The sequence below is a fragment of the Pelmatolapia mariae genome, linkage group LG7 (assembly GCF_036321145.2).
Source record: "Pelmatolapia mariae isolate MD_Pm_ZW linkage group LG7, Pm_UMD_F_2, whole genome shotgun sequence".
Lineage (NCBI taxonomy): Eukaryota > Metazoa > Chordata > Actinopteri > Cichliformes > Cichlidae > Pelmatolapia > Pelmatolapia mariae.
The window spans coordinates 25093980-25107422 of record NC_086233.1 but is presented as its reverse complement, the minus strand read 5'-3'; the positions used below and the strand labels follow the sequence as shown (position 1 = coordinate 25107422).

Below are 13443 nucleotides of genomic sequence, written 5' to 3'. Positions count from 1 at the left end.
TTGCTGAAATTTGATTGGTTAGATTATTGTCTGTTGAAAAGGTGAGTGTATGTTTAAAGCTAGTCCTTTGTTTGTATTATTAGTATTACTATAATATACCACCAAAGTGACATATTATACACAAACAGATGCACATATTTGCATATATGCAAAATATTTCATTAAACATTAATTAGTTAATTATTTTGATTTATAGCTTTATTTTTCATAAGCTTATTAATCACTTCAGATTTTGACTAAAAATGACGTGAAGCAGGTTTTTTAAAAAGAAAATTAAAAAATGGAAGTTTTTAAAATAATACCAGTAAAATGTGTGCATCACAGAGCCAGTGAAATCACAACAAACACTTTTATTTTTGCTTGCATTTCTTGAAACCTTTATTTAACACGTTAAAATGGTAAAATATTCAACTATTATTGTACGGACGATAATTTAAATAAATACCATGATTAATCATCATTAACAAATGCAATAAGCGGTATCATCAAAGAAAGAAAGACCTAAGACTTTTTGTCTTTTTTTTCTGTAGTATTTCAGTGTTTTTTCTTCTTCTATAGATTACAGGGGAGGTTACATTTAAATAAATGCATTAATAAGTAAATAAGCAAACAGCAAAGTTGATTATTTTCATTTGGCATTATCGCAGTTATCTGTGAAAACTTTCAATTTGTACAATCATTTCTGCAAAGTGCGTTGTGACAGCCTCACAAAAAAGGGTTGCAATGGTTTAATTTGTCCTTAAATTTACTGCCTAAAAGTATTTCTTTCATCACAAGGAGAAGAAATTTAAAAAACAAACAAACCCAGAGGCATCCCATTATTAGATATCGTCATAAAAAAACAACAACAACAACAAAAAAAAATCTCTATGGCACTACATCAGGATGCTTGATATGGTTTTTAGACGCTGCTGTAACATCTGAAACTTTACGTTGCACTGTATTAACTGTTTAAATACCATGTTGTAAGTAATGCAAAAACCAGTTTACACAGCACAGTGTAAGTGAAATATTTAAATCAAACCCAACTGGTGCGATGAGTAGTGCTGAGCAATGTTTCACCTACAAAACCCAAATAGCAGAACAAGGACCGCGAGCCTCTGTATACTCAGAAGTCTGCTGGGTGCAGTAGTAAGGCAGTCAGCACAGCCGATAACATTTAAAAACTGTCGTGGTGAAAAACGCTGCTACAAGAATGACTTTCAAATCAATTGTCTTGAAGGTTTGTTTATCACAGTGTGAATTGTTCCAACTTCCAGTAACCTTCCCAACTGTAAAGTCTGTTTCCAGTCATATCCGGTAATTCAGAGGTTTCAAAGCAAGCCGTCTTGCTCAAAAACGGAGGGCAGCAGGGAGAAGTCGAAGGGCACAAACTTGACACCGGTCCCGTGGTAGAATTTGTTCTGAAACTCCACCCTGAGATCGAACAGTAAAGCGAGAGAGATCACTTTAACAAGGGCAGACTAAATAGAGATGAAGGTACACTTGATTTAACTCAATATTATCATAACTGATGCTTTTACTTTATAGCTAAATAACAGGCATGATTATATCGTTCAACTTATCTGCTGCTTTAATAGTGAAGACACGTGAGCTTCCAGTTTAGCTACATGAAAATAAAAGAACTGAAGAAAATAATATTTGCATGTTTTCATGGGTAAACAGGTGAATACATTCACATGTGTTTCTAGCAGTCATAGCATTGGTTACTGGTTTGATATTATTATATTTGTAGTCTTCCCACTGTCAACCTGTCTTGTTTGTATGCTCTATGTTATTACGTTTAGGGCTAGTCTTGTCTCCAGTGTTGTCTTTTGTTTATTTCCTGTCTGAAGCTTTCTTTCACCTCTTGCACTAGTTTAACTTCCTGCTTCATGATTATCTGCCCTAACTGTCTTCAGCTGTGTGTAATTACTTTCATTTGTGTCTCATTTCTCTTGTTTACCATCCCAAATTAATCCTCAGTGTACACTCAGCCCTGTCTTCCTCTATTATTTTCACTGGATTTTCTGTTTTGATCCCTTATTTTCCTCCTGTGAGCCTTTTGACTCCAGAACTATCTTGATTCACAGCTGATTTTTGGCTTTTTGCTGTTTAGTTCATGGCTTGTACTTATTTTAAATTGTGTTTTTAGTTTGTATTTGGGTCCAAAAAAGAAAGGATGACAGTTACAGTCTACAGCATCATAGTAAACTCAGTCTTACACTCAACATTAAGGAAACTGTAAGTTTGCTTCTTCTTTAAGGCTCAATGACTCAACAAAACAAAAAACAACAACAACAACAATAAAAAAAAGTCCCTGCATTAAGACTTCTTGGAGGTTATTTCATGCTGGAAAAAGTTTCCTGACATCTTCACGTGTAAGTTAATGTTTCAGCTCTTGTTCAAAACCAAAAGCTACATCAACCAAGCCTCTTGTAATGATTCACAAATGAAAAGGAGATTAAAAATGTTAGACAATCATTATTTCAAAAGATTGTTGATCATAAACTCATCATGAAGCTACAGTTACAGAGCTTGTGTGAGGTGGAGCGGTGCAGCATACAAAGCTGACCACTAAAGGAGATAGAGCTTTTGCCACAGAGGCCCACAGACTGGAACTTTCTCTAATCTGAAATCTGTGGACTTTGTACTTTCTTTAAAAAAGCAGATAAAAAATGCATCTTTTAAAACTTCCCTTGGTAACTTTTCATTTTTGTACGTTTTTGTTGTTCATCATTTTTTGCTGTGAAGCACTTTGTGATATTTGTCTTGATAGGTGCTATATAAATAAAAAATTTACTTCCTTACATAATCAGGCTTATATGAGTTTTTAGCTCAAGAACACAAACAAATAGTACCTCTACCTCTGCGCTCTTATACGAGATATTTAAACTCATTTGGGAAAACAGCCTTTTCTGTTGGTTGATGACTTTAAGCTTGTACTGTTTTTTGAACGCCTAGGCTTTAGGGCAGGAGTGCCAATCTCATTTAACATTGCAGGCCACATTGATCTTAAGTGGGTCAGACCAATGAAACTCCCCTTTCTGTCAGTGTGAGGAAGTTTAACTACATATTGGATCGTTCAGATATCTTGATATATGAAAAAGAAGTGCAATTTTAACAGTCTATCACTGTTTTTTCTACATGATAAAAAATGTTCATGTAGTAAATGAAAGACATCTGTCAGCAGAACTCTTTGGGATTTAAATTAGAAATAAATGTGTTAAGTTACAAAAAAAAGTTCTGGTAGCTTATTGGTAATTAAATTGTTTATCTATACTTCATTACTTTGCTGTAGTATAAATGGACATAGGGGAAGACTTTGTCAGGCTCACTGAGAGGTTTTGAAAAATGTGAAGGGTCACATTTTTTAAAACATCTCTTTGAGTGAGGTTAGAGTCTTTCAGGCCAATTCTGGCCCCTGGTCCTCATGTTTGACACTGCAGCTCTAGGGACTGGCACTGAAATGTAGCTATATTATGTATAAATATCCCATCAATGCTTTGGTTTGTGGTGTTGCTCATGCTAGGTTCATCAGCATAAGTAGGGGCCAACCTACACATTACACCTACAGGAGCTGCTCAGTCGCGCATGCCATGAAGCTCCCAGTGCACAGTTTTTGTGCTGATGTTAATATCAGACGAGGTTTGGAACTCTGCAGTTACTGAGTCAGAGAGTGTCGGTGGTTCCACCGTTCCACTATGAAGTAATACATCTTTTAGTTGATCGTGAAATTCAGCGAGCTCTGTAGAACGACCCATTCTTTCACACGTTTGCAAAAACAGACTGCATGATCATGGGACATGAATTTATACACCTGTGGCAGTGCGACAAAAAACATCTAAATTCAAAGGTTAAGAAGTATGGTCCACTTTTGTTTATATAGTTTATCTGTCTGTATGAAGAAAACTCACATACAGATTAGCCAGTGCAATAAAGAGGAGCACACAGCCTCACCAGTGAAGTCGGAGAGCGTGGAGGAAAGCTGATAAGCCTTCCATGACGAGCAGGATAGACACCGTAAGCGTGGCGAAGAGGCCGAACACAGGGACCAAAAGCACTACACCGACTTTTGTGGTGATCCTGAAACCCAGGCGCATTACCATGTCCCACAGCACCTCCGACAGCTCTGAAGCCGACAGAAACAGCGCACAACAAACGAGATTTACAAAAATGAAGGCGTACCAAATGTCGAGAAATGCATAGTAAGCAGAAAGAAAGAGGCACAGGCAGCTCGTGGGAAGACAGCTTGACCTGAATGCACTTACGGGCATGAGCCAGGCTGAGTGCCCAGAGACGCAGGTAGGACGCAGTGTTGGAAATGCAGCCCAGGCAGTACTCTATGGTGTGAATGACCTGGTGCAGCAGCACATCTGCAAAGTCAAACTGCAAAACAGTTCAGATTATGTATAAAATATTAAGCCTAATTCCTACTGTTAAAAAAAGTTAGGATTTATTAATGTATGCTGTAATGCTGGTACTGAATTAGCTCCACTGGTGGCCCTGTTCTGCTGCCCTACTTTGTCTTGTCTAATGCTGAATACCACAGGTACAATTAGCAAGGTGGATAGAAAAATGAAGACACACTGAATCACACTTAAACCGACAGATTCCTTAATGTAAGAGATCATTTTTCTCCGACCTCTTTGGGAAGAGCTTCTCTGTTGGTCACTTCATCAAGTCCCTCCTCTTCATCATCATCATCATAGGATGGTGCTGTGGAGCCGTCATCCTCGCTTACACGCCTCACCCTCTCATAACCCTGAGGTGTGGCAACAAATACTATTTTTAGGTACTGAATAAAGATCCAAAATAACAGACTGCGGTATTTTGGACTAGACTCACTCTGCGTCTGCGCAGGCCTTTGCCTCCACGGTAGAGCCAATACAAGTAGAGAGGTTTTCCGAACAGCAGCACAGGAACTGACAGCATCGCTATGACAAGTAGGAAGATTTGCAGGCCAATCTGTGGAAGCAAGGCGGCATGCTTAAACTCATGCTATAATGAGTATACACCAGAATACAAGCCGATCGACAGATTATTATTACCAGGACACATACCTGCCCTGGGTATAGACGAGTGATATCCTTCCCCTGCATGACAAACATGTTGATGAAGTGGATGAGGATGCTGGGCGCCTGGCTGGAGTAACGTGCATCAAACATCAACCACTTGTATAAAATCATGAAAACCAAATAGCCAAAGAGACACAGCAGGAAGAGCAGCTCAGGAAGAAACAGCAGGTAGACGTTGAACTTCTGTCGGAAGTGCCTGAAGGGAGAAAAAGTGTACAGGGATAAAAGAAAAAGTGTTATGACTTAATGTAAACAAAAAAATAAAGTAGTTTGTGAGTAATAAGACCATAGCAGGAATGCTATGTGTGTGTCACTGCCTGCACACGTGTACTGATGTAATGCAGAAACGGCAATACTGCAGCTTTTTATTGTATTCTACAGCTTAGTAATATTCTTTGGTTTCTGAGTTGCCACCACTTTAAATCCCAAATCTCAAAGATCGTCACTGGGATGTGAATCTACTCATCGAGGAGGCACTGAAAGAAAAGAATTCCAGGTATGATTCCTAGCCATCATCTTCCAGCAGAATTGTGATCACCAAACTTCATTACTTCTTTGTCAACATGGCCTGGTAGCAGATGATGATGGTGATGATGATGATGAGATAGCCTTTATTTGTCAGTTGCAGTTGCCCACAACCGAGATGACAGACCTTGCCAACCGTACATACAATACACAAACATCACATTGGGGAGACAGGTCAGGCTAGGTAGCAAGGGGAAAAAAAACATCGAAATGTGTAACACAAAAGGATAATACAGGAATGCACAGATATCAACACACCATAGCACAATAAAACACAGACAAGCAACATGGGAGAGTATTCCAGTGTGTACAGCTGATTTGGGACCGCTGCAATCTTCGATTGCGCCTCCAGCTGATCCGGTGTCCACATCGGATGGGAGGTAAGCATGGGAGGAGGCGTTGGATTCGGGGTAGGGAGGGTGATAGTGAGGGCGTATCAGTGTACGTGTTTCGTGCGTGTGCATGTGTGTGTGTGTGTATCCTGTGTTCAGCTGAGAGAAAGTGTCACCACGCCCGGTTAAGCATCAGTCAACAGTCTCCAGTGGACCCAGGTGGCCTTGAAGGAGGTACAAAGAGTTCTGACAACAATCCTGTTATCATGGGAAGAATTTGTTGTTCCAGTCAGCTTCAACCTTGGCAGGCCTTCAGCTGGCGCCAGGGGGGCCGCATGAGTGAAGATGGTGAATGTTTGGGTTTAGTGCGAACAACTGCATCCAATTTTTACAGTTGGTCTAATGTCCATCACTGGTCACCAGTTCTCTCAATTCCTGTTGTTCTTCTCCAAGATGTCATCCATATTGCAGAGCCATGAGCTTCTCCAAGATCTTATCCATATTGCGTTCAAAACACAGTCTGAGTATTCACAGCCCTGCCAATCGTCTATCATGTCAGCCAGCCTTATGGGATTTTGAACAGCTGTAGCCGCTTCTTGTTCTTCGATAAGCCAGGTCCAAGCCAGCTCCAATCAGCCCGAACTCTGTTATCATGGTTCCAAATTGGTAGATGTCGTTCATTGTCCTCCACCGAGAGTGTCACCAGACACACGACGCAACCGACTATCGTCCGCAGGACAATCGGGCTCTCCCAAGCCTAGCAGGGTGTCAATTCCATTACGGGACCAGTTGATCAAATCCATAATTCTTTAGGTTTTAGAGAACAAGACTGGGAAACTCTTTGAGGGTTAGAGTTAGACTAGACTAGACAAACACATAGAAGCAGCAGCAGGGAAGATAAGGGAGGAGGAGAGGGGAAAGATGCGTCCGCCTCCTCCGAGAGCCAAAGAGGGAGATATATGAAGTAAAAACAATTTTCTGAGTCACTTACAAATGGTTGAAGACACTCAGAACCACTCCGAAGCTCATGTGAATGACTCCGATGACAACTGACATCTTCATCTTGTAAGAGTTGAGGAAGGACAGACGGTTCACTGCCAGGTTCCATATCTGATGGTGTATTAAAAAGCATTTCAGTGAAAATGACTGAAGGAGGTTGTATTTTGAGTATGACGCCTAAGTGCAGTTACTCACAGGATCGATGCCAAATGGGTACGGTCCATTAAAAACACCACTGACATTAGGGTCTAATGTGAGCAAAGCATTTGTTTGGAGCGTTTTGTTTCTACAGAGTAAAAAGACGAAAATAAATTAGAAACAAGTAAAAGGACTTCGTGCACTGATATGTTTAAGTGTGTGCGTTTGCACTGATAACTCACGTCCACTGACTATGAGTGAACATAGCCTTGACGCTCCAGCCAGAGCCAAATATATTAAGAGACTTGGAGAAACAGTCGTTGTAAATGAGGCCGGTGTAGATGGAAAAAAGCCCCATCATCAGGATGATGTAGCGACCGTTGAAAAACGTAGCCCATATCTGAGAGCAAAGAAAATGATAAGCCTAAACTGATTTACGATACTCCAGCTCTGCATTATAGATGATCATAACAGGTCATTCCCACCTCATTACTGGAGCGTTTCTTCTTCTGCTTTTTTTCCATCAGCACCATCCACAAGGCGAAGAGGCTCATCACCATCCCGTGGCCGAGGTCACCAAACATCACAGCAAACAGAAACGGGAATGTGATGATGGTGTAGGGAGCTGTTGATGATGGAAACATGATCAGCTTATTTATTCTGAGCTCCTTTCGAAAGAAAACAAAGAGATGCTTTTGCTGCTATTCACAAAAACGCAGTATTACTACTTCTTCTTACCTGGGCTTACCTCGCGATAGTCCCCCACCCCATAGGCCTCCACAATGCTCTGAAAACCAGCAGTAAACTTGTTGGATCTTAAGAGGGTGGGCGGAGTGTCAGTGCTCGGGATGCGATTCACAAAAGACGGTACGGTGGCGTCACCTTTTCTCTGATGATAAAAGACATACCGTCAACAGGGGCATTTTATAGACCTGTGATATTCTAAACCTTTCTGGCACTTAACTTCATTATTATAGTCAGGTAATCACAGGAACATTTGTTCTTTTCTAGGTGAGAGATTTTATATTAAAGCAACCAAATAAGCTGAATAAAGCAGGAGGAATGGTGCAAGAAGAGAAAAAAGTGCCTACTGAAGAAAAAACCTGGAAAAACAAATGCTGCAGATAAAAAAAAGAGAAAAAAACAAGGAACATTTTGTTTTACAGTACAGTACGCAGAGTCCTCGGGGAAAACATTAGTGTGATTCAAACATTTCTAACTTATTAATTTAAATGTCAGACTAAGGATAGAGCAAATCTTACAATTTGGGGAGCATTAAAATAATTTTGCTTGAATAACAGCAAAAAATATTCAGCGTTTAAACTCAGAACGTTGTACTCACTGAGCCTTCTTCTAGCGCCCCCCTCAGGTTTGCGAGGTCACTGACGGGACACCACACCTCGGCAATCAGACACTTGTTGGTGACATCGAAGCTGCAGAGGTTGAGGATGTGATAGATGGCTTTCATCTTTTTCACCTGCACCACCCAGGTATAGACCGATTCTGAGGCCTTCTGCAGAACCTGCCTCAAGTAGTCTTCAGTGCGATGAAGCACCTGCAGGAAACAGCAGTTAACTACAAGCTAGCTCTGAACTTACGATGATTAAAAAGGGCTTCAGTCCTACATTGTTAAGGTCTTGGATGCGCGTCCTTAAGCTGTCCAACACATCGGCTCGCTCCTCATCATTCTCAGGGTGTGGATAAAGGTGGCAGTGGTAACTGAGGGAAACAAAGGCAGATGTCCAGGCTGATAATGATGGAGAATATAGTGACTATTAAAGGGTAAAGCTGGCTAATTCTTACCAATCGCAGATTTTTTGCACTTTCTGTCCAATTTGGTCTCCCCAGAACGAGATGAGAAACACCACACTTTTGCTTATCTCACCCTGAAACAGCACAGTTCAGACCCGTTAACGCTAAAGTACTCATGCTGAGCTCACGCTAACAGAACACGTCAGCTAATTCTTACCTGCAGTGTAATTATTAGATTTCCTCACAACATTAAGACGACATTCAAACGACTTACAGTGTCAAGATCGGCCAGGTTTTCGTCCACTTCTGCGTAGCTGAGGATGGTGTAACCCTTACACACTCTCCACAACATCCGCTCAAAGGCCTCCACCTTCACCCGCTGGATCAGACCCGAAACAAACCTACACCCAGGACAGGTCAGGTCAGGTAAGGTTTTGCTTTTGTTTTTCTTTTTAAAAATGCCCGTGGAAGAACTTTACAACATTTGGTCGAGTGGCTGTGAATACATAAATAATACGGAGCTCACCCGAGCTTGGCGCCGAGCCTCTGCATGCCAGTGGATCCTGTGACCGAGTCTGTCTCCATGGTGGGGAACTCTTCATACTGGTTACCAAGAGCCTCATGCTAATTATAAAAAGGAACATGTTTCATTTATGACGGCTTCCATCGAGTGCTCCTCGCACACTTCTAGCACACAAAGCTGATGTAATGTTCACACGCTGGACTGTAATGTTTACTCTCACAGCTGACAATCTCACAGCCCGGGTGAGTCAGGTGGCGCTGGTAACAGCTGCACTGTGACCGTGTTATTAATTAAAGTCAGCATTAGTTCCAGCTCTGTCACTGAGGGAAATAAAACATGTCAGTGACAAGAAAACAAGATGCTGCCGGGGAGGCGAGGGGTAGGCGCCTCGCCCAAGGAGCAAGGAGCAAGAAACTGATGCGAGAAAAGATCAAAGAGACGGAAACGCACTCACTCTGGAGCGGCTGTGGATGAAGGTCCGCGTGATCTTCAGCATGTGCGTGTATTCGGTGAGCTCGAGGAGGTTCCTCTGAAGCTTCTCTTTGTTCTTCGCCACCTCGCTCAGCTCCATCTCCAGCCTTTGAAGCTGCTCCTGAACATGACAAGGAACACGCCAAAAATAAATAAAAAATAAATGAATAAATCCACAAATTTTATTCTGAGTATTTTATTTCATTCAGGCAACTGCGCCAGTGTGCAGGAAGCATGCGTGCAGCAGCGATGAGAGGCTCGTGCTTGTGACGCCGTGAAAGAGTGACCCATATTTGACTGTCTGTCATTTTAGACAATCAGATATGGGTCAGCTGTGATTCGCTCCCAACTGCAACAATCAACAGCAGGCTCGGTCTGCTGCTGAGGCAGGAGGATTCGATTAAAGGCTGCAAGCCTTGACAGCATTTTAGTAGCAAAAAAAGCAGTTCTCACATGAAACTGCTCACAACCCTTGTGGATTTCCGAGTAACCGGGTCATGGTTTGTGAAATGGCACGTTGCTGCTTTTTTAAAAATATTATCATCATTTTTGTCACGTTGTGCACCACAAAGCTAATGCTACCTAGTTTCTAGTTTATCTATGTGGAGAATATTTGCTTTTTGGGTGAGTGAACCTTTAGGTCTCAGTTCATCAGCTGAAAAACCTGTTCAGTTAACTTGGTGAACCAGCAGATTCAAGTCAAAGTTTATTTATAAGACTGCATTTGCATAATAAAAGAAAGGGTACTCTGCTCGACTGGACCCGAAAGGAAAATGAGAAAAGTAGGTTTTCAAAAGTGTTTTAAAATGACTGAGAAACTGGGCAGCTCACTGCAAAAAGGCAGGTTGTGCCAACACTGAAAAGACTCGATCGCCTCTGCTTTCAAAGCCTGGCTCTAAGAGGAGCTGGCTCGTACACCTCTGTGCTCTGGCAGGATTGTAGGGTTTCAAAAGTTCAAACCACTGAGACTCTTAAAAACAAGAAATAAAAGTTTTAACTAGTTTTGGTAAATGGAGAGCCTAAACTGGAATATTGGGACCAATTTTCTACCATTTCGCCGCCGTGTATGCAGACGCAACCTTCACTTGAGTTATGTATAACACAAAACCCAACAATAAACGATGTCATAATGGGCTACAGGCTGAAAATAAATGAAAACACGTTTGTCATCAGCAGCAGTTAAGTTCAAGAAGTGAATTCTATTCACTTCTATTGGTGGGATCGCTGAGACAAACTTGTGCTGTGCAGACAAACTTTATAGACTAGCTTAAATATGTCTGAAATATATCTACATGATCGTCCTTTACTACAGTAGGATCTTTTAAACAGAGATATGAATGTCATATTTCTTTAACCCTCTCATGAGACTAAAATGGGCCAATGGGGTCATTTATGATAATCCTATGAGTAGTTCATGCCAGGCCTGAAGCTCTGGATCACATACAAAAAAACACAGACATGTGTGATAATTTTATCTTCATCCTATCAATGCATACAGTGAGATAGAAAAAAATGAACGATAAGTACATGTATTAATTATTTTTCTTTTTTTACAAGCTCAGTTTTCATCGTATGAGAGAAAGTAATTACTTCCAGATACTTTTAGTGTCACACATTGCAGTCACTAAACTAAAAATTGTTTAGTTAAATGTATTTACAAACAACAATGTATAGGTAACATCACTGTTTGTTTTATCATTTATAATTTGTTCTAAATGTTATTTAGAGCTTGATAATCCTGTTACTCTAGCTAGTTTATATAGCAAGTCTCATCCAGGTTGATTAGGGCATCTACGAGTAGTTAGAGAATAGATATTATAGTAAGAAGATACAGGAATACTGTTTGTCCATGACAAACAGTATTCCTGTTTGTCATACAACAGGTATTCCAGTGTAATTAATTAATAATAGTTTTCAATCAAAAAACAAGAGGAATTCTGGCTCCTCGCCATCACCTGAGCTATTTTCATCATCACCTTAAGTTTTCTGCGGCTCTGTTAGCCACTGTTCACAACAAAACATCACAATGTAGCGTTTGGAGGCAGAAAGTTACAAGCCAATCAAAGCCTCTGATTAAAAAAACAAATGTGTAAATGCACTAGAGGGTCAAGTTCTGGAAAATCACTGAGTAGGGTATTAAAATGAATGTAAATCCTCCATCACCCCCACTTCCCAATATATTTGCATATACTCACCATGATCTCCAGGACCTGTCTTGGGGGTGGAGCAAGTGGACTCTCATCCTCCTGTGGAATGGCTATTTTAGCCTTCTGGATCTCCCTCAGGAGGTAGCCTGCGCACACAGATTTGCTGATTGTTTGTTTTTCATATTAATTACTACTTAGCCATCAGAGGAAGCGGTGAAGCCTAAATCTCTGAGGGCAAACTTTTTACAAAGCACAGTCAACCACGACTTTCTTGCTACCCGAGTAAATTAACTGTACAGGTGGGTGCTCAGGGTTTGGAGCACGCATCCCAGGTGCTCTCCGTTCTTACCCAGAATCCTCTCCATCTCCTCGCATCTCTTGATTTCGCTGACGAAGCGCCGCTGGAATGAGCTGACACTTGGGTTGAGCTGAAACAAGAGGAGCATCACAAGTCAGACGGATGCAGGTTATTGCATGATGCACAATAACATCATAGTGAGGTTCAGCAAGGTGATGAGTTTTTTTTATATTATTAAAACTCTATCCTCCTCTTGCTGGCCAGGTGTAGTCACTGTATATCATCTAGATAGATGCCCCGTCTTGCTCCCCTCCCTTAAATATGCATGCATAATCAATTAAATCGGTTGACAAAATGCAAATACTCTTTAAACTGGTGACACACATCTTCCATTCACGCAGTGAAGTGTTTTATCTACTTACATCTCGGAACTCGACCAGCCCCAGCTCTCCGAGCTCACTAATGCAGTCATATTCAGAGCCGGACTGCAGAAACAATTGCGCCAAGCACATCTCCTCACTCCTGAACACCATCTTTATCTGCCACACAGACAGATCCTCCTCCGCTGCCTCGTAATCTCCCCCCTGCCCCCCACGGTAGCCTACTGAACGCGGACGACGAGCCGTTCACTACAAGCGAAAACACGACATCGCAACAAATCAGCGAAATGAGCCCCCTCAGCCAATTAACTCGCCCCCGGGATTAATTAATGCATCCATATTAATAATGACGATTTTCACAAGAGGGGGGGTGGGACTGTCCTCATACTGCGCCGGTTTGTTTTTCAGCGGGAGGGTCGCCGGGTATCTACTGAATAAAGAGCAGCAAAACAAAGGAAGAAAGCTCCCCGATGCACCTTTTACGCGGAGCGATCGCGGAGAAAGGCGTCATCCTGAGGAATCTTTACCTCTGACACCTGTCATCATCACAGCGCAAAAAAAAGAAAGACAAAGAAAAAACCCGAAAAACGACACAACACTGATGGAAACGAGCAACAGGCAAGCTAGAGGATAAATTATCAACCCGTCACGTAGACAAACGGGGCTAAAGGCGGCCTCGCCGGTTAAAAATAAGCCACAGTCAGAAATAGGCTACGGCCTTTATTCGCGCTACGTCGCCCGGCAATTGACACAGATTGCGTCCCCGGGTTGCCAGGTACGGTCCCATCCTCTGAAATAATCCGTCTTTCTCAGTTTATCTT

The 13443-nt window shown here is 41.6% G+C and overlaps 1 protein-coding gene across 1 annotated transcript; it reads right to left on the bottom strand.

Moving 5' to 3' along the window:
- Positions 1–364: 364 nt before the first annotated feature.
- Positions 365–13356, bottom strand: atp6v0a2a (ATPase H+ transporting V0 subunit a2a). Its single transcript, XM_063478630.1, has 20 exons — positions 12665–13356; positions 12294–12372; positions 11993–12090; positions 9781–9918; positions 9330–9427; positions 9078–9204; positions 8855–8937; positions 8677–8770; positions 8394–8606; positions 7790–7940; positions 7537–7676; positions 7294–7451; positions 7109–7199; positions 6906–7024; positions 5043–5253; positions 4828–4947; positions 4625–4744; positions 4251–4368; positions 3940–4111; positions 365–1416 (listed from the first exon to the last, which is right to left on the bottom strand). The coding sequence occupies exons 1-20, from the start codon at positions 12773–12775 to the stop codon at positions 1314–1316; spliced, it is 2544 nt and encodes an 847-aa protein (XP_063334700.1). The 5' UTR covers positions 12776–13356; the 3' UTR covers positions 365–1313.
- Positions 13357–13443: the final 87 nt, after the last annotated feature.